Below are 26,403 nucleotides of genomic sequence, written 5' to 3'. Positions count from 1 at the left end.
GGTGAATGTATTGGACACCCCAGCCTCTGAAAATATAAACCAAACGTGTGGAGTACAGGCACCACAGGCCCATAAAACTCTTCACCTATGGGAGAAAGAGGATCCAACAGGTGGGAGGACATTGATCTAGGACATGGGAGATCTGGTTTCAATTTCCTGCACCATTGCCTGCTTCTGGTATGGCCCTGGGTAAGTCAGTCATTAATAAATGTTGCAGATGATTTTGGTTAAAACATTACATGTTGCTTGCTGCTCTGGCACTTGAGTATTAAGCCAATAGGAGACAGTAACAGAATGAGTGCCAACGCAAATGACACTATTGCTGCTGGTGTCAGGCTCCCCCCTAAACTCTTTAAGTGCTGAAGCTGAGAGATGCTAAAGCCATCCACTTAGTTTATTTTATATTAGTTTTGATTATCTACATGTTAACAAAAATGAGCACTTAAAAAAAATAAAATTTTCAACATGAGCAGTTCCCTACTCCAGGGGAAAGGGGGGAGGGATGGCTCAGTGGTTAGAGCGTTGGCTTTGTAAAGTCAGAGGGGGCCTTTCAAGGTTGTGGGGCAGGACAGATCTTAAAAAAAAAAAATCTGTGAGGGATGGTGATAGGTGCTGCTGTGCGTGAGTGCCGGGACCGGACCGGACCGGATGACCTCTTCAGCCCCTCTCAGCTCTAGGACAGCTGTACATCTTCAAGCCCTTGAAAAAGTCTGGGCGATGCACCTGGCGTGAGATGTCCCGGGTGTGGCTCCCTCCAGAGCGGCGGCCGCGAGGCTGCTCGGTGGGAGGGCTTGCAGGACGGTCAGTGGTTTGGGACGCTTTTGCGGTGCGGGGGAAGCATTGTGGCGGGGGTGCTGGGCTGGGGGGAAGGAGGAGGTACCCGGTGCGGGAGCGCAGGGGCTGGAGTCAGGGGAGTACAGGTCGGGTTTAAAGGGCCGGACTCGCGTGGGGTGGGGGCGGGACGGGGCGCACGCGCCGCTCGCCTGCGAGTTCAGGTGGTGGCTCGCGCGCGCGCGCGCGCGCCCCAGCGCTGTGGGGAAGAGGGCGGGGCGAGCGCGAGCCCGGGCCGGGGAAGGCCTCCGAACCCTGCTCGGCCGGCGACGCGCGCGACCCCCGCGCGCCACAAGGGGGGGGCTTCGCGCGCGTCCTCGCGCCGGCGTCGGCGCCGCGCTCCGGGACCCGCGCCGGTTCCTGCTCGGTGGCACGGCTGAGGGGATTGTTTGTGCCGCCGCCCGCGCCCGTGCCCGCGCCCGCCCCCGCCGGCCCCGCCCCGCATCGCTTCGCTCCCCCCCTCAGTTCCCGGTACCGACCCCACCCGGAGCCAACATTCCCGAGATCAAGCGATACGCGGCGGCGGCGGCGGCGGGGCCGGGGGCGGCGGGGCCCGGGGCGGTCGCGGCCGCTGGGGACCGCAGCGAGGCCGCCGCCGCCGCCGCCATGGAGGCGCTGGGACCCGGTGAGCGACGAGGGGTCCCCGGGGGCGGAGGGGGGCGCTGGAAGAGGAGGGGTCTTTGGCTGCGGGAGACGAGGGGGTCCTGGCCCGTGGAAGGGAGGGGGGCCCTGGAGGGGCGAGGCGTGGGTTGTGCAGGTCCTGCGGGCATGTCCTCCAGGGGGGCAAGGGGGCTGTCAGGCTCCTCGGGGCGTCGGGGGGTGAGTTTCTCCGCTCCGGTGCTCTGAGCCTGGCTCTGCGGGTGACAGGGCAGTGGAACAAGCAGGGAGGGCCTTGGGCCTGGGAGGGAAAGGGAGGGGAGGGCGATTCCTAGGTGACACTGGGTCCGGGCTTGGCTAGCTGGCTGCTTGGTCAGCGAGGGATGGGGCAGAGCCCTGGTTCAGGTGGGTACTGCTGTGCAGCTTCTGTCAGAGGCCTGTCCCGCTACATGGTCCTTCGCCCGTTCTCTCCCTCTGTTCTCGTTCTGTGCCTCACATGTTGAGGGGGCCCTATGTGGCTAGGTACATGAAGCTCTTTATTTGCTAATAGACTTGGTCTTCTGCAGCGTAGTTTTAAATGCACAAGGGACAGGAAAACAAGCTCTTTCCACTTCCTGGTGCCAGGTCTGGGAGATCTGGCACCTGATGTGAACAAGCTGTGTTTTAAGTCAGGTTATTTTTTGTGTTGGGCTGTGTTCTGGTGTTGAATAAAGACACTGGACATATTACTAGCAGTGACTGATCTGTGGGTGGGTGAGGAAATGGGTGAAAAATGTCATTCCCCCTCATTTCTACCCACAGTAACTTTCCAGACACAGTTTTCACTATCTCTAAATGGTTTGTGCTCTGTTGTTTTTAATTATTTGCTAACTAGATTGCAATGTTCACGTGTTTGCAGCTCGTAGGCCTTTCCAGATCAATAGTACTTTCTGTTCTATCTTATTCAATTGAAATATTTCCTAAGAAACATATAGGTGTATTCTAATAAGAATAGGTGAGGCTATGCTATTAAAAATACCGCTGCTACATTGTAAGTTGCAGGTTGGATTTTGGTTGTGCAAGGTTATAGCTGGTGATCATTGTAGAGGTTTTCCTGGCAGAGGTGGCAAATGAGATCAGACTAAATGTAGCTTAGCAGTTCGTCCTTTTAAAGAGGAACTTGAATCTTCATGGAAAGTTTAGCAATCAATTTATGTATATGCTTAAAACTTTCTGCATCTACCGGAGTTCTTCCACTGAGATAGTCTGTAGTTTGATTTGACTTCTTAAAAATATAGCTGCAATAGTGCAAAATACAGCTTTAGCCAACGAAGTGACTTGAGGTAAAGCAATAAGGTGATAGTTCTGAAAAATGGCATACACACGTACAATTGATTTATAACAGTAACGTATAATAGTGTCATAAAAACTTGCCTAACTTTTGAAGTTGTGTCAGTGTGCAGACACTTGTGACTAAACCTTAATATTTACCTGGGCATTAAAACTAAAGCTGTTATCTATGACCGTATTTTTTTAATTGGATGTGGAACTTGGTGAGTATTGTAAGGAGATAATGATTAAAGATCACAGTGTGTCATATGTATTTCTTAGCCTGAATGTGTATGTCTACATATAGATTCTAATGTGTCTATCCTATAAAGTTGATATTTTTGTGAATTCTGCAAAATCTACAGCAATGGGTCATAAACCTTAAGACAATATCTACTCTCATTAATTCCACATGTTAGGAGATGTTTTAAAAGATCACTTATAGAGGTTATGCTGAATATTTGCCATCTGTTATTTAACGTGTGATGCAGTATAAATTCAGATATTTCCAAGAAATGCTCTTTCATTTGTGTAAAATTGCTTCCCATCTGAGCTTATAGGCTGTTAACACGACAAGAAAACTTGAGCCACAATGTGTGCGATAAAAATATTTCATCCTAGTGAAGTTGAATGGACAAAATTAAAATCATGATAACAAATTATATGTATTGTAGGGAAGCCCTGGCTTCAGATGTAAAACAGCATTTAATTGGCTATTTTGTACCATCAAGAATAAGAGTGATTATAAAGAGAAGATGTAAGGTTAACCTCTTGTCTTGACAAGAAAAGTCTGGAATTGTTTTGATTTTGTAATTTACAAAACTTGCACACACTGAAGGTAAATGTGTAAATATAGTTGGTCATTTAATCTCTCTTAGCAGATCAGTGCCCACAAAAGCTATACAGCTTCAGACTAATTAGCTCAGGATTAATGGATCATCTCTCTGGTAGCCAAACATGCCCAGCAAATGTTGATTCCCAATGATTCATGCTTTTTTACTTTTGAAAAATGAAACTATAGTGAGCTGTTAGTTTTATGGTAATGATGTAGGTGCAGTGCCCATGGTACGTATGTCGTGTTTGTGACCTAGTAAAACAAAATCTATGCCTTAGGGAAGCTGCTTTGTTGTGCACAATTGATATACCAAGTGGTGGACTATAGTTACCTGGAGTGCCACTCTCTGTTACTCTAGTACTTAAAATAATTTAGTGTTAATAGTCACAAATCTGTAAATAAAAATTGGTAATTTGGAAGAGACTTAGGGTACGTCTGCACTTACTGGGAATGTCAATGGCTGCTACACAATTTTAGGTATGCCAATTGTGTACCTAAAATCGATTTTGCAGCCGTCGACATTGGTCCCTGCCCTCACTGCAGAATGTTGATAGGAGTGCTCCTCCCGCCAACGTTCCTTGATCCTCGTGGCTCGCAAGGAGTTCTGGGTTCGGTGTTGAGCCTGGAATGCGCCATTTTGTGCATGCATGAAATGGCGCCCTGGAAGATCGAACCTAAGTGTTCAATCTTCCATGGCTAGTGTAGACCTAGCCTTAGAAGTCTGTTTATAAAACAAAAGTGTATGGATTCTTGGGATTTAGTTTTGCCTTCAAAAGTTTATTGATACGTCTCTAGGATATGGCTGTTTCCTTATATGTCTGTTCTCCTCCCTCTCCCAACCCTACCAAAATAAATTCATACCTTTAATGTATCAGCCTGTTGACTGAAAAGGGCCCTGTCAACTTGATATTTAGTCAGTGGGGGGAAAAAAAGCTTTTAAAGCAGCTTCAGTTGTTAAATTTGTCCTAAGTTATCCTACCAATTTTTCTGGCTTTATAGTCATGCTTTTCTATTTTTTAAATGTTTTTCTCCTTTGTTGCTATGCAGAAGCCTCAAGCAGGGAGAACTGCCTACACAAAGAGAGTAGTGAAACAGTGACTACAGAATGCCATCAAATGCACAAAATAAATGGAAAGATATTTTTTCATTGAGTCGCTTCAGTTCAAGTGTTTAACAATAGTGAATTTTTTTAAAATGAGACAAATTTGACTTAAGAAGTGGGTCTTAACCACAAAAGCTCAAGACCTGGTAATTTTGTTAGTCTTTAAGGTGATAGAGGACTGCTTGTTATCTATTAAATTATGTACCATTCCTGTTCTAATTTCTATCTTTGGGGAAACTGGCAAAGCATTAAATTGGCTAATCTGAGTTCAAATATGTCTTTCTTCCTTAAGCCTCTGCAGAGTTTTTCAGTAAAAATATTTCTGTAAAAGTCAAGACTTTTGTAGTTGCCTTGACCAGTTCTAGTAACAAAACATAAATGTTTTTACAACAGGGGTGGGCAATAACTTTTGTTGGGGGGTGGTAGGACTCCAAGATTTTGGTAAGTGGTCAAGGGGCACACTTTTCCATAGAGGGAGTGCAGAGTCAGGGATGGAGTTTGCAAGCAGAGGGAAGCTTAAATTAGGGAACTAAGAGTAGAGTAGAGGGGGAGTCTGAGGGTGTTTGGGTTGAAGGACCTGGGGCAGGGGCTGGGGCTGGGGTATGGATGCAGGAGAGGATTCTGACCTGTGGGAGTGGTCTAGGAGGGGCTGCAGGATCTGGGAGGGATTTGTGACATGGGGAAGGGTAGTGCAGAGGGTTTAGGTAATGACTTGGGTGAGGGAGGGGCTGGGATGCAAGAGGCAGGCGCTGGCCAGGTGGTGCCTATGTAAGTGGCTCCTGGCCAGCAGACCTCTGATACAGGCTCCCTGCCTGTTGCAGCCTTAGATCTATCAAGCCTGCTCCATGTGGCTCTGCTCCAGACTCTGAGATTAGGAGGCTTCAAGGGCTCCTCCCCTTGCCCCACCAACAAAATCACTGAGCTTCTATTGGCTAGAAACAAACAAACAAACAAAAAGACAATGGGGCCTGAGATTTTTTTGCTGGGGGCAGCTCGTGAAGCCTCCCTGTCCCTCAGTGGTCTGGAGCAGAGTGTTACATGGAGCAGAAAGCTGCTTGGAGCAGAGTGGGGCATCCCTATGCTGCTTTACATGTCTTCCTGCTCTGTGCCTGAGTGTCCCAGGAGGGCTTTCTGCAGGCTGTATCTTGCCCACCCTTGCTTTACATTAATAATTTTGTTTGAAATGTTTTGTATATACTAATCTTGCTAACTCCCACCTTTGTGTTGAAATTGTCTTGCACTTTTTTTACATTGAATAGCATTTCACTGTTAGTGTGTAAAGAGCACAGCCTTTTTGTTGTGGTGAAAAGCATAAAATTGTTTGTCCTATATAAAAATATATTTTTAATTTACACTATAAAATAAAAAAAAAATTCAGGTTCTATCAATTTTCAGCTAAAAATTGCACCGCTAATCACTTGATCAGGCCAAGAATATATGGAAGCCTAATTACAGCTGTAGTGTGTTAAAAGGCAGTGGATCACTTTCATTTGTAAATCTCTTAACCTGAGCAAGCTACTTCAGATTTCATTCCCTTGTCTGGCATAAGGAGCCTTCAGCTGAGTTACAGCACTATGCACAGTTGGATGAACATTGTGTTGCATGGTCATTTATTATCTCAAACTTGTTGCTTTGACTTTTGCAGGGCCTCCAGCCAGCCTTTTCCAGCCGCCTCGCCGCCCCGGCCTAGGAACTGTTGGGAAACCTATCCGTCTCTTAGCCAATCATTTTCAGGTGCAGATCCCGAAAATTGATGTTTATCACTATGATGTAGATATCAAGCCTGAAAAACGGCCCCGAAGAGTGAACAGGTAAGGATGGCTTAATAAACACCAAAGCAGCCTCCGTTTAAGGAAACACTACTTTTTAGAAATTCTCCAGCTGCTGTCAATATAGTTTTCTATCTACAATTTAGGTAGTACTTGCCAGTTTAGCACTGAGCTGTGATGAGAGCTCCTTGGTGCTGTGGAAAAACAAATTATGTCATATTCTCAGAGAAAGCTCTATTAAAAGCTTTTACAGTTGGGCTGTAGGTGTAGAGAGCATTGAGAAATATGTGGTAGGGAACAATCCTACACTCGCTTTGCTTGGGCCAAATGTTTTTTTTCCCATCTATAGTTTAACTAATGGTGAAGTTTTGGTAAAGCCATTTGTTCTTTGGAACAAAGCCATTGTTGTTCTCCCTTCTACAAGGTGTTTCTCCTAGGTCATGGTTGGTTGTCTCTGTTCAGGAACAAAAGGTCTATTGATAACTTGAATTGTTGTCTCTGGTATACTGCTGTTTTCAGGGTTGAGTGCTGTTACGGCCAATTATAACAGCTGTGCTAGGACATCCCTGAATTTGCCTGTTGTTCATCCTTGTTTAGGGAGGTGGTAGATACTATGGTGAGACACTTCAAGATGCAGATATTTGGTGATCGGCAACCAGGCTACGATGGCAAAAGGAACATGTACACTGCACACCCACTTCCTATTGGGAGGGATCGGGTAAGTGTTGTAGTAAAACAGCTTTAACCTTCCTGTGACGTGTTGCTATACCAACATTGCAATACCATGTAGAGTTTATGAAGTGTGCTGAGATTAAAGGTGTGATAGGAATCTTACAGTTCGGTAGTATTTAAAAGCCAAGAGTCAATGTCAATAGGAATTGGGTGAAATTCACTGATCTGGGTTCTTCAGAGGACTCTTCTTCAGGAGCACTCTAAGTTCCAAGTGCCTGTGTTTTTTAACTTGGCATCTACAGTGTAAACCAACACACTGCAGTCTGAGAGGCTACTAAGACATCACACTTCTTCATGTAAATTTTTCTCTTCATCTTAAAAGGTTGTTAAAACAACTTAAAGGGCTACGTTGTTAGCTGCTTGACTGCTGAATGACCTAGCAAGTTGTACTTTGCAGCGAATGTGCTGTTCTGGTCAGACTGAATTTGTTTAGGTATGTCCTAACATAGGAATGGGCTACCAGAGTGACAGTATGTTTTAGTACTAATTAAATTACTTGCTGCCAGACCTGGTTTTGAAGCTCAGAATCAAAACAAAACACAGATTTTCTACACAAGGCTTCTAGCATTTTTCCCCATCTACTTGAAAACAGGCTTCTGTAGCTTGCGTCTTCCCTGCAGACTTAGGCCGTTTCTACACGTGCTGCTTTTGCTGAACTCCAAATCATGCGACTCTATGCTAATGAGGCTTCAGAAATTTACATCCACGCCTTATTAGCATTTTTGAGCCATTTATTAGCTTAGAAACGGCCTTAGTGTCATAGTACAAAGTCTTAGTTATACATGTTAATTTACTCATGCACATTTATTCACGTAAAGGCAGGAACATTTTTCAATAAAAATAAATCATTTCTGAATACTGGATTGTCTTAGATTTTAACCAGTACTCAACTTGGCTCCCTGAACCCTAAGTCCCAACATATAGGAAGACAGTCACTGTCCTAAAATGCTTAGTCAGAACAGACTGAAACACAGTCTAAAAGCAGAGAGTAGGGGAAACATGACATGCAAGCTAACAGATCAAGCTGATGTGACACACACCATTTATTCTTATTCCTGTTTTTTTAAAATACATTTTGTTAATGGTGGCAGAGGTAGAGAGAAGGGAAATAGCAGAAAAATGTGAGTCAATAACAACAAGGAAGGAGAGGGAAGGAAGTTGAGTATAGAGTGTAATGTAGAATTTATGGATCAACGGTTACCAGATATTTGAGATTCTTCTTTTTTGTTTTTCCCAACAATATCAAGGAAGTTAGTGGGCCTTTTTAAATTTACTCTGAGGATAAATGTTAATATATTGTCACCTTCCAGTTTAGCCTTGCATTTACAACTGTGTAATTTTCAACTGAAACATTTTGTGTCCTAGTTCTTAATAGTCTGTTGGCAGATAGAAATATATACCAAAAATTCCAAATTTGGATGAAATCTCTGTGGGGACTCTGATTTCTGGAGAAAATAAAGCCACTCTTACTGTCGGTTCTGAGGACCTCATTGGGAGAGTACAATGCCACATGAGTGACCCTATAGGCTAACAATGGAAGAGAGTATTTTTTAAAGTAGCATACTCAACATCTGGGGAAGAACACTTTGCATCCCTTAGAGATCTTTGCTTCCCTTGGTGATTTAAGTGTGTCATTGAGTGGTTTCTGAGGAAATTCAGACCATTGACTTGGAGACTAGAGCTCTTTACCTTATGTTTATGGACAAAATTGAGCCTCTTCCTATCAACTCTTTGTGACAAAAAGTGGATGACAGAGTGGATAGCTCTCTCTTTCAATGCTTTGGTGTTGTCATATTAACCTTCAGTTGAAGATAATGGCCAATAAACATGGAATCTCAGGGCAACTTTTTGGCATGACTAAATTACCAGGCTTCAAACTTTTCTATGGAGCTGCTTGTTTGCTGTAGAATTCTCTTAAATTATTATAGCATAGTTGAGAAAACATCCTTAGACTCCAGGCAAGTCCATGAGAATGTGTGTCGCTTAATATTACATTTGGGTATTCAGTCTGTTAATTTATGTTTTATTGCATCTCCATTGATTGTTTAGGTGGATATGGAGGTGACGCTCCCAGGTGAAGGGAAGGACCAGACATTTAAAGTATCTATTCAATGGGTATCAGTGGTTAGCCTTCAACTGCTTTTGGAAGCTCTGGCAGGACATTTGAATGAGGTTCCTGAGGACTCGGTACAGGCACTTGATGTAATCACACGGCATCTTCCCTCCATGAGGTGGGTACTTTGGATTTCAGTTTGTCCAATCCATCTGGACTTCTATTAATCTGTTAAAATGGGACCTATTTGCTGTTGCTCCAAACATAGGCCACCCAGCTGCAAAAGGGGCGAAGAGATCTATTGTGGGTTTTTTTGGTAACAGTTTGCTATATACTTGGATTAAAAAAATATGATCCACCCCATGGATTAAATTTCCACCAAGCATTTCTTGGAGCCTTATGGCTTTTGACTTATGGCATGTGTGGCTGCATCCAGAGGTTTGGAAGTAATTTTTTAGAATACTGCTCCAATTGAATTTTAACCGCTGGTCTGTCCACAGGACTCATGGATTCTGTCTGAGGTCAGGACGCAGAGTTGCTGTCATTCTAGCTGCTTTTATTGTCTCTTAATATTCAGATGTGCTTCATGTGTATGCTTCAACTGTTACGTCTGTAGATATATGGAATATATTTTTAGACACTACCAAAATGAGTGTGCAAGAAGGATCTGGTCCCTTCTATCTATCTATGTATCTATCTATCTATCTATCTATATATATATAAGGACTTGAACTTTTGCAAACCTAAGTAGTACAATGAAAATAAGGATCCAAGTGTTAACTCTTCCTGTTTCATCAGGTACACCCCTGTGGGCCGTTCCTTTTTTTCTCCTCCTGAAGGTTACTACCATCCTCTGGGAGGGGGCAGGGAGGTTTGGTTTGGATTCCATCAGTCAGTCCGGCCTGCCATGTGGAACATGATGCTCAATATTGATGGTATGCAGAAACTTCTATATTTAATGGTAAAGAAAGTTCCTCCTCCCACCCCATCTCCACCTCCTCTAGACTAAATATCCTGTCGTCTTGTTCTTAGTATCGGCAACTGCTTTCTATCGTGCGCAGCCTATTATTGAGTTCATGTGTGAGGTCCTGGACATTCAAAACATCAACGAACAGACCAAGCCTCTTACGGACTCCCAGCGTGTTAAGTTTACCAAAGAAATCAGAGGTAAACATGAAGTTCAAAAACCACTGGTGAAAAATATTGGAAGTCTGTGAGTGTACTTAATTGCCTTACCAGAGTTTGCAGGCTGCAGACACTGGAGCTGTCCTATTGCTTGTTGTTCATCTTTCCAAAGTTGAAAGTAAATCTTAGCGGTGGTAACAAGTTGTCAGGGTCTGATTTTTATTTTGTTGTCTTTTGTCTTGGATTTTCAGGTCTAAAAGTTGAGGTTACCCACTGCGGCCAGATGAAGAGAAAATACAGAGTTTGCAATGTTACCAGGCGACCGGCAAGCCATCAGACGTATGTACCCACTCTGTCTCTAATGTGTGTCTGTCTGAGAGTCTGTTTTGGTCAAGAACTCCTCCTAAATGGTAAGAGCTAGGACCACCTAATTTGGCATGCAGCTTTCTTTTACCCTAATTTAAAGCAAGGCCGGGGTTTGGCTGAGCCAGGAAAACAGGATGTGCCTGGAATGGGATTGTTTTCCATAACACAGGGAAGAGGCACAGTTATACTGTGTCATGGCCACAGGGAGCACCAAGGGGCCAGAGATGGGTAATGGGACAGCTATAATGCCATTTGGGCCAGCAGGGAGCAGGTAAGCTTCCTTCCTGCTGCCCAGGGAAGCGAGGTCTACACTGTAGCCAGCTGCTGGGAGCTGCCCCCTGCCCACCACTGCTGTAGCCAGCCCCTGGGAAGTGTGGCCCCCAGTCCTGAGCCCCTCCTCACCCCCAAACCCTGACACCTGCATGCCCCCCCCCACACTCGCAGCATCCTGCCCTGAGCTCCTTAAGGACCAGAGCAGTACGAGGTAACTGTGCTAGTCTCCTCTAAAGTGAAAGGTGCAGGAGATGTTAAGGGACTTATTTCTACACGGGTAGCTGACTCGAGACAAAATGTCCATGTGGCTTTTAAAACAAATCTTAATTTTATTAGACCAGTTGGAACAATGACAGTGGAGTTGAACTACAACTCTACTTCTTCACAAGATGAATAAATAGACACACCTTGGTTTTTAAAATGTTTCTCTAAAGCCATACTTTTTTAAGTTGGCATTAAATCCAATACTCAGTGAGAAACTTATTTTGTACATAAGTTTACAGAGAAATAATAACTACAGAATATGTCCTAGAGGGGTAGCCGTGTTAGCCTGTATTGGCAACAACAGGCCAGGAGTCCTTTCACACCTTGGAGAGACTGAGATTTATTTTGGCATAAGCTTTCATAGGTAAAAACCACTTGGTCAATGCATCTAATCAAGTAGTTTTTACCCATCAAAGCTTATGCCCAAATAAATCTTAGTCTCACTGAAGAGCCACAGGACTCATTTTTGTAGGAAATGGGCATTTTCAGGGATCTTAAATGTATTCTTCACTCACTTTTTTAAAAAGAACTAACCATTTCATCACAAAGCATAATGAAGGCATATTTTTTATAGGTTCCCTTTGCAGCTGGAAAATGGACAGGCTATGGAATGTACAGTGGCTCAGTATTTTAAGCAAAAGTACAGTCTGCAGCTGAAATACCCTCACCTTCCATGTCTCCAAGTAGGACAAGAGCAGAAACACACTTATTTACCACTTGAGGTAAAAGAATTCAACTTTTAACCTGCACTGTAGTAAGACTTACACCCATTATTTCAAAAGAGGCAATCAACCATCTCTAATTCTGTTGCTGTGTAGGTATGTAATATTGTGGCAGGCCAGCGATGTATCAAGAAGCTAACAGACAATCAGACATCAACAATGATAAAAGCAACTGCAAGGTCGGCACCAGACAGGCAGGAAGAAATCAGCAGACTTGTGAGTAGCTGTGGTTCAACTTTATAGAAAATAGTCAACTTCCCCTTTCCAGTCAAACATTTTTTGATAGAAAATTTTCAAGTTACGTGAAAACAGGTTTTGTATGCATCTTTCAAATGGTTTCCATTGAATCATTGTAGCAAAATCCATAGAATTATTTAAGATACCCTCTCTAATCAGACTAGCCAAGAATCGAAGAAGCTAAAGAGAGTGACTTGTTTTCCTTTTAATGTAAGGCAGTGGTCCCCACATATTCTCTCTTGCACACCCACCATAGCAGCAATAGAATGTTCCTCCTCCCTTTCTCCCCCTTGGCCGAGAATGGAGGCAGGGACTGCAGCTGTGTCCATGGGCTAGGGCCTGGGGCGAGCACGGGTGGGTGGTGGTGCTTCACAGATCCCCCATGGACCTGACCTGGGCCTTGCTAGACCCCTGGATATTCCTCATGCGCCACAGTTTGGTGACAACTGATATAAGGGGATCTGTCCTGAGCCACTCTATCCTTATTGTACTAATACCCACCACTTGAAATACTCTTGATGGTTACAATGCTGTCCTCCTGACCTCCAGGTGAAGAGTAACAGTATGGTAGGTGGACCGGATCCATATCTGAAGGAGTTTGGCATTGTGGTCCATAATGAAATGACAGAGTTAACAGGCAGAGTATTGCCAGCACCAATGCTGCAGTATGGAGGCCGGGTGAGTTCTTGGTGTCTATTGTAAAATAGCTTGTTGTAAGAATCAGTCTTAAGAAGCATGGGGTGGGGGGCATTTTGTAATTTTAAAAATTTATTTCATACAAGTCTATAGAGAATACTGTTCACTGCCTTATCAAGCAGAATACAGTTTTAATTCTTAAGTTCTCCTTGTCTTTGTCTAGAACAAGACTGTAGCTACACCAAACCAGGGTGTTTGGGATATGAGAGGGAAACAGTTCTATGCTGGCATCGAAATTAAAGTATGGGCTGTTGCCTGCTTTGCACCTCAAAAACAGTGCAGGGAAGACTTGCTCAAGTGAGTATCTGTGTGCTACCAGCAGAAATGATATAGCATACACCACACTAGGATGGTCTAGATGGTCCTAAGTCCTACCTCTAGTGTACACAGGGCGTGGAACGATGTCTTGTCTAGTCCTGTGTTTCTGTGATGATTTGATGTGACCACATCTAACACAGTAGAAGCAAAAAATCTTTGTCCTGCGGTAGTTTAAATATTTGCAACTTGAAAGTGGTGAATAACCAAGTCTTTAACTTGTAAACTTCTGTAAACTTAAATTAAGAAAAGGATTAAAAGGATTAAGGTGCCCATATTGCAGTTGAAATGCTATCTGGAGGAGGCGTCTGTGTCTACATCTCTGTTTTTTGCCCCGTCCACTGCGTGCATTGGTCTGTTTCTCTTCTGACTGCTGGTATCTTTGTCTTCCTGCCTTGCATTCTCTTGCCCCTTGTGCTTGAACAGGTTCCCAATCAATCTGTACCAAACTCCTTCTCCGTCCTTCAGATAACCTCCAAAAGTTCTTAGTATCATCTTGGTTCATTATCCGTATAAGTTTTCAAATGGTAAACGCTTGATGCCCTTGATATCCTTAATGTTGGAAAGTGCCATAGTAGTGCAGAGAACAGAGTATACTTATTGAGATATTCAGTGTTTTTTATCATGTTTTACTTAACCATTCAAATTTCTTTATTTTTATATAAACAAAAATTGACACTTCTGGCTTAGCTACACAATAAGTCTATGCCTATAGTAGTCGTAGAAGTTGACCACTGATGCGCAATTTTAGCTATGCCAATTGTGCAGCTAAAATCAACTTATCTCTTACAATGGCTGTCTACACGGAAGAAAGTCGATGGGATCATTTCTCCCATTGACCTTCCTTAATCCTTGCCACTCGTGAGGAGTTTTGGGGTTGACTTTGACCCGAGAAAGTGTCATTTTGTACGTGCGTGGAACAAAACTATGGAAGATTGACCCTGAGCGGGGCGGTCTTCCATGGTAGTGTGGCTTTAGCCTAAGGTATTGTTCCTTGTTTTTTCTCTGTTAATATTACACTGAAGCACTCAGGTTTTGAGGGGCTTGATGCTTCATTTTAGGGATTCAGGAGGGGAAAATTGTAAATGCCAAAATTTTTTAGATTGGATTGTTGGAGTGGCTTACTGCTGCAAAAGCTAGGAAGCTGAATGTCTGGAGAGCCTTTCTTGACTATCTGCTTACAGTATTGTAGTGGTGTCATATAGTCACAAATTTCAATGTGTGTATGGAGTATGTTTGTTCAATATGAAATCTGTGTAATGTGAGGACCCAGTGGAGCTGGTCATGTTGGGAGGTATCTGAGACAATTACATAACTACCTCTGCAATATTTTTAATTAACACCACAAAATGTTTAGTGTGTCTGATCGTTTGATGTTGAACTCTGTCCTTTTCTTGCTATAGACATGTCTGTTTTAGGCATTGAATCTCTAATTGTACCTGCAGTGCTAATAATGCCTTGTCCTTGTGCAAATTATATACTTCATGTGCTTATAAGTTCTGCATATAGTGACACAGGGTTAACTGGTTTTGGACCCACAACTGAATTTCTTATAAAGGCACTTTAATTTCAACTGTAGTTATTGCATTAAGTTTCTATTTAACTCCTTGCTGCAGTCTGAGTTTACAAAAACCACTTTCTTTCCTAACCTGCTGAGTAGTATTGCTGTGGGTTAATTAACGATCACTGAGCTTTAGTGGTGAGCAAAGTGCTTTGATAAAGGAAAGTCGCACCTAATAAACTATATGGGTTTTTTATGGCTGTTGACACTGCAGAACTGTTGACTTGTGTGTAAGGATTTCAGGATAGGTCCCCATCACTGCTAAGCCTGACTTCTTCACTCATGCCAAAGGCACTTGTCAATGAAGAACCAATGAGTAGTTCAGACTTATAGAAATTCAGACACACAAGTTATATGAGCACAGAAGGCGTATGAACAATGCCAATGTATGAAGACATGCAAAGTCTCTCCTGAGTCCAGACTGGAACTGCATTAGTGAAGCTCTACATTGGATATAATTAAAGAGAATTTTAACAATATAAAACTGACTCTGCTATGGAATAGTGTAGAAGACAACATGCCCCATAGCCAGAGGACTGAAATAACTGTAACTCTGTGGACTGATTTGCCCAAACCTTCAATACTTCATTGTTTTATAGGAGTTTCACAGACCAGCTGCGCAAGATATCCAAGGATGCAGGGATGCCAATCCAAGGCCAGCCGTGTTTCTGTAAATATGCACAAGGCGCGGATAGTGTGGAACCGATGTTCAAACACTTGAAGTTGACCTATGTTGGTCTGCAGCTCATAGTAGTGATCCTGCCTGGAAAGACACCTGTGTATGGTATGGAGGGGAGATGATAAAGTTTCATGTAGTTAACTCACTTTGCAGCATCTGTGCTTAAGGGTACATAATGATGAGGTGGGTGGAAAGCAGGCATGCCTTTTTCTGTGATGGGCTTTCTAGAAGTTAGTTAATGTCTCCCTACTTTATAATCATACAGATACAGTCCCAAAGAATGGACTGCCATTTGCATCTTTAGACTCTTGACCTACTTTTCATGTGTCTGGGGGAGGGGGGCGGTGTGGTACTAGGGGTGTATTGATGCCTCTGATACTCAGAATCTCCTTGCTTTTTTGTTGCAGCTGAGGTTAAGCGTGTGGGTGACACTCTGTTAGGCATGGCCACGCAGTGTGTCCAGGTGAAGAATGTGGTAAAAACTTCACCCCAAACTCTATCCAATCTTTGTCTGAAGATAAATGCAAAGCTTGGAGGGATCAACAATGTGCTTGTACCTCATCAAAGGTTAGATCAAATCTAAAGCTTTCACAAAGGCCTAACTTATATAGCAAAGTGATTATTTTGGTTTGCTTCCTAGAAAGTAAAATGTCACCTTTCCAAACAATGCGTGGGTTAGAAATTTTCTATCTTTTGTATTACTTGGAACAAACGCTGGTGCCTTATGTTTTAAAGCTGCGCAACATGCTGTTTTAGGGGTCAGCAGCCCCCAGCACGGGTGCCAAGAGTGGCACGTGAACAGATTTTTTTTCACTGGCATGTGAGACAGGAGCTGAGCCTGCCCCTTCTCCCACATGCAGCCGGGAGCTTGCTCAAAGCCAGGACACCTGTGAATTAACAAAAGACCAGCTAATTCTGCCAACCACCACCTACACAGTAAAGCTCTGCATCTTTATTAATGAAGCTATTGTAAGTATGACTATTAACGACTGTACACAGAGGTCAAAAGGTCAAATTTCAGAACTCAGTCTCGAATGGTTGCTGACTTCTGTTGTCTTTTGTTTGTTGTGCCTTATGATAAAGACTGTTTCAGGTTTCAGACTTGTCCAGCAATGTGGCTGAAAGGGAGAAACAAAAGGTTGTAGTAAAATCAAATGAAAAGATGAGAGCTCTAAAACTCACGAGTCCCATCACTGCTGGTCTTCTCTGAGCACACGACCATTTTCTGTATTGTATTGGTACCATCTCATGACTGTTTTCTCACTTCTACCTCTAACAAATAATCTATAGTAAACTCCCTAAACCTGCAGGTTGATGGAAGACTGCATTTAAAACTGTCTTCAAGCAAGAAACCGATTTTTCTTGCTGTTTTGTTACAGGTGGATCACCTAGTCAAACGGGCTGTGATTCCTGATCAGACACCTGCTGTCTGTATCTGAGACATCACTTAGCTCTGTAGCAAACTGTAAAGGCTACTCATTTCCACAAAGCTCACTGAATAACCCCCATCCCTGTCATCCCTGTCTGTTCCTGCTTCTGTGTCCTGATCTTTCCACCCTCTCCTCCAAGTATCTCCTTAAACAAAGATTGCTTCATTGAGGCCTGTAAACACTAGTTTCCTTACTTTCATGCAGTGCTCTTCTCCCTGCTTTCTCTCACATACTAGGAGAGGGAATTGTGGCCCATGAAACCTCAGCTTTCAGCCACCCACCCTTTTTTGTTCTTCCCTTTTCATTTCCCTTGTCTGTTTTCTAGATTGCGAGCTCTTTGGGGGCCAGGAATCCCCTGTGTAAAAAGCTGGCAAGTTCTCAGTTCTTACGGTTAGACAAGTAGATCTGAAATAACTTATCCTTGTCAGATGACTTATTAAGTTTTAACACCTTCCCTTCCTTGCATTTTGACGAAGCCTTCTTTAAATTGAACAGGCCCTCTGTGTTCCAGCAGCCAGTGATCTTCCTGGGAGCAGATGTCACGCACCCTCCCGCTGGGGATGGTAAGAAGCCATCTATTGCTGCAGTGGTAGGCAGTATGGATGGCCACCCTAGCCGCTACTGTGCTACAGTGCGTGTGCAGACTTCTCGTCAGGAGACTTCCCAGGAGCTACTGTACAGTCAGGAAGTGATCCAGGACCTGACTAACATGGTGCGAGAGCTGTTGATCCAGTTCTACAAATCCACTCGCTTCAAGCCCACACGGATCATTTACTACAGAGGAGGAGTTTCAGAGGGACAGATGAAACAGGTATTTTTTGAGTGACATTTCCTTGCAGTTCAGTGAAATCTTGCCATTGAGAATATAAATGGTGTTGGCAAATGAACTCCTGAAAGAGGAGATGCCTTAATGGATGGCATCCTGGCACGCACAGATAGCACAGGCCTGAGCTCCCGTTTGTCTACACACGCTGTTCTGATGTACATTTTTACAAACATGTCTACAAAGAGAATGGCGTGATGGTGCTGTGCTTCAGTTTTGAAACACCTAGATGCAGTAGAACCAGAGGTTTGAATCTTCTGAACATCAAGACAGCTCTTTGTACAATATTTGGGAGGGCAGACGAGTACAGGTGATCATATCTGGAAGCCTTGAGAAACTTGGCAAGAGGTCTTGGCTGCTTCATGTGTGTGCTGAGAATCCAAAGCTGCTTTCTGGAGATGAGTTTTTGCTCTGAGGTACTCAAGGTTGATGTTCTCCTCCTCCTCTCCATTTTGGGTGCAATATTGTGGCTAATAGGCTGCTTCCCTCCATCCCAGAGGTGATTAAGTTTTATAGATATATATTATAGCCAGGATAGGGAACTGGACCACAGCTTGTTTGGATTGAGACCCTGTGGCTCAGGGCTCTTCTCCATAGAATCTGTCCTGTGGAGTGTGTGGAGCCCTGAGCCCCATAAGCTGGATCAGGCAAGCTGCAGTCCAGATCTGGACTGTGGGCTTCCTGGGGGCTGAGGGACAGGAAATGGCTCTGGGCTCCACTGCTGATTGCTGCTGTTCTGCCAGCCTGGGGGAGCAGCAGTGTCCTGGGCAGCCTGCCCAGAGGCTTCCTACCACAGCTCTGGTTAGAATTATGACCAATCAGAGCAGTGGAGGGGAGCACCTGGGAGGAGGTACAGAATCATGAGCACCCATGTGTGGGAGGTAAGCTGCACCCCTGTTGCCCAGACCCTGTGTCCCCCTCCCTTCTAGATCCTGTACCCCAAACCCTAAAGCACCTTTCCTCTGACCCTAGACCCGCAGCCTGCTCCTGCATCCCCTCCTGCCCAGACCGCCACCCTTCTCCTATGTCCCCCTCTTGCCCAGATCACCCACCCCCAACATTCTCTTGCACCCCCCTTCCTGCCTGGATCCCCATACAGTTGGGAACCACATTGGCAAAGGTTTGGGTTTTTGGTGTTTCACTTGTGTGGCCCCGACCCGAAAAAGTTCCCCACTCCTGTGCTATACACATACATTCACCCCCATAGTCTCCTACAGTGTAAGTGTAAGGTGACTTAGTTGATCAATTCATACCTTAAACTCTAAAAGCCTTTTTAAAAAAACACATTTAATGTAAGTCTATAGAAACGTAAGAATAAGGCTTCTTAATCAACCCTGAGGCATAAGATTTGTTTTTTTAGTAATCCTTATATAAGCAACACTTTCACTTTTTTTTGTTTGCCCCTGAGGTGCCTATGCAATTAATTGTGCTTTGAATCATACTGTTGTGAAATTATATCTGTTCAGGGAAACCAGTGAGAATACTGTCCTGCATACTGAATTAATTGCTTATACTTCTAGGTAGCTTGGCCAGAATTGATAGCAATCCGGAAGGCTTGTATCAGTTTGGAAGAAGATTATAGACCAGGAATAACCTACATTGTTGTGCAGAAAAGGCATCACACTAGACTCTTCTGTGCTGACAAAACTGAAAGGGCAAGTAATGTTGTTGCTTATATATGTGGAGGAATTCTGAAGAAATGAGAGAACAGCCAGCTCATTTAACTGGAGGTGATGTCCAGTTTACTTTCCAGAGTAGTGGAATTAGTCTGCTCTGCAATTAGTCTGCTCTGCTCTGTTTCTAAGCAAATCAGGGTGACAAAACTCTGCCATCTCTTCAGAAAAGTTCCTGGATTTAAGATTGTATGCGTAATGCAGATCCCAGCAACAGGGTCTGAGCACAAGTGAGGAAGGGAAATTAAACTTCCAGTGAAAGCTTGTGATGTGCCTGGATTATCCTGTTTTAGGCGTACTTGTACCTACAACTATAATGGCTTTATTAGCAGCCCTGTTTAAATATATGCTACTTGGTATGGGATATTTTTGGAACCACATTTTTACTGTTAAAACTGCTCACGTCTAGGAAGTTAACTATAAAGAGAAGTTTATAGCCAGGTTCCTGGAAGATAACCCGTGATGCTCCAAACAGCTGTTTAATCCTTAGTGTGGTTAAAGAACTTAGCTTTCTCACTTTCGCTGAACACTACATTCACCAGCAGCTTAAAATAAGTACGTTCTGATTGAGCTGTATAAGGGACATGTGCAGAAATAATTGCATTAATTTCCGTTTTTCCCCCAAATAGGTAGGTAAAAGTGGTAATGTACCAGCAGGCACTACAGTGGACAGCACCATCACACATCCCTCTGAATTTGACTTTTACCTCTGTAGCCATGCAGGAATTCAGGTAATCTTCAGTCTGTACTGGACTTGTGCTGTTGGAACTGAAATACCTTCTGTTGTTGCTCATGGATAAGAGCTTTTGTTTACATTTTGAGCAGACTTGCCATTTGAATAGTTTGGTGTAACGTGAAAAATCAGTGTTAAGATTTTGATATATTTATACCCAAGTGATCTATCCAGACACTTCTTCTCTGTGTTAATTAAATGATAATGATTCAAGAGATCTGTAGCTCCATTTGCCTTAAATAGACATAAACCAGTCAAACATGTATTTGCCTCCTTCACTAGGGTACCAGCCGCCCGTCTCATTATCAGGTCTTGTGGGATGACAACTGTTTCACTGCAGATGAATTGCAGCTGCTAACCTACCAGCTGTGTCATACATACGTCCGCTGTACAAGATCCGTCTCTATTCCAGCTCCTGCATACTATGCCAGGCTGGTAGCATTTAGGGCAAGATATCATCTTGTAGACAAGGATCACGACAGGTAAGGAGTAAAAGGCTTATGTCTCTTTACAGCACACCAGAAGACTGAGCACCTCTACAAAGATCTGTTTTATTTTTAAGTGAAGAGTAAAATCTTGATACTGCTTCTTCATTTCTCTTTATTATAGTTGATGAATTGAACCGGGTTTGTGGGTGAAACGGATTGGTGGGTTCTCAGTTATCTCAAATAGCAATGGCTGACAGTTTTGAGTGACCTTGTACTGTTTGGGGCATGGATATGTCCCCTCCCACCTTTTAAACTGTGATTCCTCCAGTCCAGGGGTCAGTCAGTTTGGCAAAGCAGTACGCTGTACTGTGCATATACAGAGGATATGGGTCTCCAGGGTTGTCGGTCCAGCACTAGGGTCATTAAAACAACACTTTAAAAATTAGCCTTTTTCACTAGACTGGAGATGCCTTGTAAAGCCCAGCCCAGCTGTAAGAGCTGATGGCTAGTTCTTAACAAGTATTTAAATAAAATAGAAATGCATAAAACCCGTAGGAAGAACTGAAACTGAGGTCAGAAGATTCTGTTTATTACAAATATACATTCGCATTCTTTTAGTTCATTAAATTTTCCGCTGGCACACTAAGAGCTGGATTTCTTTCGAGTTCGTTATGAAAAAATTAAGATTTTTCTTTATTTAAGTTGGCAAATGTGACTTCAGCCGTTCTCTCTGTACCCTCAAATGCGTTTGTATTGGAGTTACTGCAGCTAAAGCACTGTAGCAGAAAGTTTTTTGTTTTTTTTTTCCTCTTCAGCATGTTGCTCCCTTGGGAGGGGTCCTAAAATTGAGTTTCTGGCAACTCTTGTTTCCTAAAGATCCCTTAGTGCTTTTCAGGTGGTGTATTTGAGGCTGCATTGGCCAGAAGATGTATAGGTCCAAATGCCAGGAACATCTCTAATCCAGGTTTAGTATGGACTTCCTTAGGCTTTGGGCAAGTTGCTTTTACCTGTTTTGTTTTTTCATCATTATACAGGAGATACCTAGTTGTACGCCAGTGGAGGGAGGAATTAATTGTAGTGCAGGACTTTGAAATCCTTGGATGAAATGTGCTGTAGGAGTGGTGATTTGTTAAACTAAAATGAAAAGGCTTATTTATGTTATACTAATGAGTACTTGTGGATTAATCTGTATGTTAATGATCAGCATTTCCTGTAAACTGAGTGCTTGGATGGGTACCTAGGAAAAATTCTGATGCCACCTAGCTGATTAATGGAGTGCCTGCAGCCACCCACAGTGTTTGTGGTACATCCTCATATGTGCCTTGGTGCACATAACACAATTTTTCTGCCCATGGATGGAAAAAATTAGAGGGAACCCTGTTGATGACCCTTAATTAGTACTGGTTTGAGTTGATGTTCCAGGATCAGACCCTCTTGATAACCAGAGATAGCATGTGTAGAACTTTGAGTAAGGAACTGTTCAAGTGTGTGCTTTGGTTTTGTTCCATTGTACATAGCCCTCTAAATGTGTCTATGTCTTTACAGTGCTGAAGGCAGCCACGTTTCAGGACAGAGCAATGGCCGGGATCCCCAGGCTCTGGCAAAGGCCGTGCAGATCCACCATGATACCCAGCATACAATGTATTTTGCCTGAGTCCATCTGAAAAGACCAGGCAGAACCAACAACCTACGCAGTCCTGAAATGTTTGAATGCCTACTGCTTTTAGCTAGGGCCCAGTTTATTTCAGATTGCGTACTACCAGCAGCTCTGAACAGTCGCACTGAATCTATAATTCACAGCAAAGTCTGATGCACCAACACAATTGAGCCATTTGTTTTGTTGTTTTAAGTAATAGAAATTAATGAACTGTCTTTTCGGATGCATTGGACTGAATTTTTACCTCAAAGCGCAAAAGACCGATCATCCTGAAATTTTTAAGAGACTTGGCATGAAAGATTTTTATTGAATATTTTGCTAGCTATGGTTTTTAAGTTATGTCCTCAACCCTCTAGTTTATCAACATGACTAATTCCCTGTCTTCATGCACTGCTTAGTAAGTATACATATTTTGGCAAAACATTTTACTCCAGTTCAATATAACCATTCTATTGTGTGGGGCCATAGATATTTTTTTTAACAGAGATTTTAGATTTCACTACTGTAAATGCCTTTTAACAAACATTAACTTTCACAGGTATTGCAGTTTTTTGTCAGTTTTACTAGTTATCTTTTTAATCTCTGCAGACTTGGGCTGCAAAGCAATTGCACTATACTGCGGATTCAGCTAGGTGGTTCTTGTTCTGTGAATGTGTAACATAACCAGATAGCAATGCCTGGCAGCAGGTTTTAATTGTGATGGTTACAGATAATACTGCCATGATATGGTAACAAGTACTGAACCATTTCCCCTTCTAAAAATAACTATTTAAAAAAAATTAGCTTTTAGATATTTTTCAAACTTTTACAAAAGTGCCCACTTTATGCTGCTGTGTGGTTTGATAAATCGAAGTGATTTTAAAAATTTTTCTCATAGAAGGTTTAACTTTTGGCAATAAATATTTTTAAGCCCCCTGACAGTGTAAACTCTAGCTGAGGATTGTGCATGAGTTTAACCGACCTCCTTGTGTCATTTTCTGAACACGCAATTTGGCAGTTTCTGAAACTAATCAGAAAAGACACACTTCCATGGTTTCTTTTTTAATTATTTTTAGCTGTTTTATATTCACTGTTTATGTCCTGTCTACCACGTTTTTTTTTATAAATTTGGAAACTGGGTGTTTTATGTAGGGAAGGCTTGCCAATCTGTACAGTTCTAAGCATATTGTGTGACAGTAGCAACCTGAACATTGGTACCAGCATTTTAAACTTTTTCCTGCCCTGGGAATCCAGGTTGCACACACAATTACATAACAGCATGTGTAAAAAAGTGTACATCAAATATATTGATTCTGTCCCAGCTTAGAAATTAGGGCTTTTTTATTTGCTTGCCTTTTTTCAGCTAAAATGTACAAAAAGGAAGAGGGGGCTTGGTTTTGCTTAATACTTTTGGAACCCATAGACATAGTGAATAGATCCTTTTAATGTTAACATGAGTTAACAGACTCAGATCTTAGTCCTAGATTCAATATAGCTTAACAATACTCCACTGCAAAAGCTAAGAAAAGTTTGAAAAGTCACCAACTATTGCCCTTTGGTCTCTGCCATTAGTGTGGGGTTTGCTGCTAAGTTGTGTGTTGTTCCAGAGCTTGGAAACCAGCCCTCTTGAAAGCTCAGCAATATGAAGTGCTGTTTTAATTTTCCTTCAGTCTTCTAAATAAGCTTGTAAATAAAATGAAGTTTACATTTTTAAATGCTGTCTTTCAGTTGTATCTGAGAAAAGCTGAAGTTAGTCTTCAAGACCGTTTTATAACCTAGTTTCAAAGTAGTATGCCTCATTTAAACTAGTGTAAACTTTTTTCTGTTTGGAAGTGGGACTGAAGCAAGCTCTGCTCCTTGCACATAGTGTGGACAGGTTTAGAAAATATTCTTTTTAATTTGTAAACTTTTTTTAAGGAATACCTCACTTGGGTAATAATCAGGACATATGGGTGGGAGACTGACTGCTGCTTCAGCTAGATGGCTGCTTTTCTTAATACTTGTTCAGGGAGAATACAAAAAACCCTTTTAGAATGAACTTTGACCCAATCAATGGTGAATTTTGGCACCTTGAAGTGAAATTGAGGACCCTTTAGATTAGAAGATCAAAGATCACTGTGGATTCATGCACTAGGCAAGAATGTGACTGATAGTCAAGGGTGGATAAGAAATCTAATTTTTACCACCAGATAGATAGTTGTCCAGTGCCAAGCACTTCTAGTTCAGATTGAGTGAGGTGAGAGCCTCTCATCTGCTTGCCTGCAATTAGCCTGAATGTTTCACCTCAAACTTACAGCTGAATAGACCTCAGCTAGCTCTGGGAAGCATGGTAAGAACTTTCTAACTCAGTCATGCATTAGAACATCATAGGATTATAATACTGGGAAGGTTGCAGTGCTCTCACCTTGAGAGAGGGAGAGAGAGAACCGAAGAGCATTTAGGTTTAGAATTGTTGTCATTGGAGGATGTGTATCTTTTGGAAGGCTGTAACTGCAAGATCAAAGTTGCAGTAATAATATTGTATACTGTTCTGAAAGCTGAGTGTTGAGGTTCAGCTTGATGAGCTGAATTATCCCCTTCGGACTGACTGAATTGTTATGCATGTGTCAATCAATGGGAAGATGTGCATTCTGTAGCTGTAGTTCTTGGGTGGCTTTTTTGTTTTGGTTTGGTTTTTTGTTTTTGTTTGGTTTTTTTTTTTTAAATAAATAAAGCCTGTTGGCCACTGTTTAGCTATGTGGTGTGGAAGATTTTAAATGTAGCAAAATTTAATGAGTTGGGGGCGCAGGGGTGGTTGACAGCAAAGAATAGCAGAAAGCCTGCATTTGAACCAGTTCTGCTTTCTTTTTTAAATCAGTTGCATTCTGAACAAGCTCTGGAGGGAAACAGCTGGCTTGTCTCAGACATTCAGACAGGTCCAATGTATTTATTCTTACTGTAAGTACTAGATTAGTATAGTGCCTGTTGCTGCATCCAAAGGGCATAAAAGATTGTGAAAGATCGGCAAACATGCTTCTCGGGCCTGGTCTGCACCAGAAAATTGGGTTTTTTTGCTGCATCATGCAGGGAAGTGAAAAATTGACACCCCTGCAGGATGTAGTTAAGCTGACTGGTCAACTGCGCTAGGTCGATGGAAGAATTCTTCCGCCAGCATAAGGAGTTGTCAGTACTTAAGTACTGCAGTGATTCTGCAGTAGTTTTTCAGGTGTAAACCAGCCCACACAGTACGTATCTTATTCCAGACACACATGTCAGAGCTTATTTACCTATATCAAAAGCTTTGCCCTTCATGTGGGCAAAGGCATCCCCTTGTTCAGATAGTGTTTAACATTTCCCCCCCACCCCCCAAACTACCTTTGTGGATGTGCTGTAGGATTTTTCTTGCTCAATAGCAAGGCAGTAGCTCTACTTTCATTTTAAGAAAGCAGAGTTTGGAGGGCATTGTATCAATACTGTTTCAACTGCAAGGTTTTTTCCTTGTTAAATTTGAGGAAAGATCTTGTAATATCACAGATTTTCTTATACCTTGCTATTGACGTTTTCATGATATTTCTATGTCTAGGAGGCTGAAACTTCAATGTAAAATGTTTGCATTTGTTCATTTTGACTTATGATGTAATTTTTGTTTCTATATTGTTAGACTTGTAATGTTTAAAATTTGTATTTTATTAAATTTGGACTGGATGTATGTCTATAGCAATACGAGGTACTCTTTCTAAACTGTTATGGGTGGGCTAGCAGCCCCTTGTTGCGATAAGATGCTGGTCGTGTACAATTTGCAATGTATTTTTTTTAGCCTGCAGGGATATTTTGTGTTCATGTGTCCAAACAAATAAAAAATTGGCATTCTTGTGCCAAATGTTCTGTTTTTCCTCGTTGGTGTCAAATAAAAATGCAACATACAGCATCAGCAACATAGATTGTTGCTTGTAAATGTCTTGTTATTTAAACGGTAAATATTTTATAACACTTAAAACTGTGGAACTCATTGCCACTGGATACTGAGTCCACAAGATCTGAATTTAAACAAAAATTAGACCCTTACATTGATAACATCCTCATTACATTTAAGAAAATAAATAAACCTTCCTGTTTCAGGGCCTAAGCCACTATTAACTGACAAGATTTGGGAAGAAATGTCCCATATGGGTAAGTTACTTTATAATTGTCCACAGTGGCATTTTTTTGCATTTGTTTCCTGAAATGTGATATTGG

General features: G+C 42.5%; 1 protein-coding gene across 2 annotated transcripts; it reads left to right on the top strand.

Moving 5' to 3' along the window:
* Positions 1 to 1,059: 1,059 nt before the first annotated feature.
* LOC142001139 (protein argonaute-4) lies at positions 1,060 to 26,106 on the top strand. 2 transcript variants are annotated; one of them, XM_074976078.1, is made up of 18 exons: positions 1,060 to 1,456; positions 6,319 to 6,484; positions 7,040 to 7,160; positions 9,224 to 9,405; positions 10,026 to 10,162; positions 10,260 to 10,394; positions 10,604 to 10,691; positions 11,830 to 11,977; positions 12,074 to 12,193; positions 12,764 to 12,892; positions 13,074 to 13,207; positions 15,386 to 15,570; positions 15,873 to 16,032; positions 17,391 to 17,706; positions 19,239 to 19,373; positions 20,021 to 20,122; positions 20,407 to 20,606; positions 22,098 to 26,106. In XM_074976078.1, the coding sequence occupies exons 1-18, from the start codon at positions 1,438 to 1,440 to the stop codon at positions 22,204 to 22,206; spliced, it is 2,586 nt and encodes an 861-aa protein (XP_074832179.1). In that variant the 5' UTR covers positions 1,060 to 1,437; the 3' UTR covers positions 22,207 to 26,106. The 2 variants fall into 2 exon arrangements, with proteins under 2 accessions (XP_074832179.1, XP_074832177.1); XM_074976076.1 differs by lacking the exon at positions 1,060 to 1,456 and having other exon boundaries at positions 6,276 to 6,484.
* Positions 26,107 to 26,403: the final 297 nt, after the last annotated feature.

Source organism: Carettochelys insculpta, chromosome 24 (genome assembly GCF_033958435.1).
Source record: "Carettochelys insculpta isolate YL-2023 chromosome 24, ASM3395843v1, whole genome shotgun sequence".
NCBI classification, from domain to species: domain Eukaryota; kingdom Metazoa; phylum Chordata; order Testudines; family Carettochelyidae; genus Carettochelys; species Carettochelys insculpta.
Note: the sequence above shows the minus strand (reverse complement) of the source record. Positions and strands in the feature narration are given on the sequence as shown.

Coding starts and splice junctions, on each gene's coding strand:
- LOC142001139 (XM_074976076.1), top strand. CDS start 6,276: ATGGTCATTTATTATCTCAAACTTGTTGCTTTGACTTTTGCAGGGCCT. Junction 11,978..12,073: donor ACACTTATTTACCACTTGAG/GTAAAAGAATTC, acceptor GTTGCTGTGTAG/GTATGTAATATTGTGGCAGG. Junction 17,707..19,238: donor CAGAGGGACAGATGAAACAG/GTATTTTTTGAG, acceptor TTATACTTCTAG/GTAGCTTGGCCAGAATTGAT.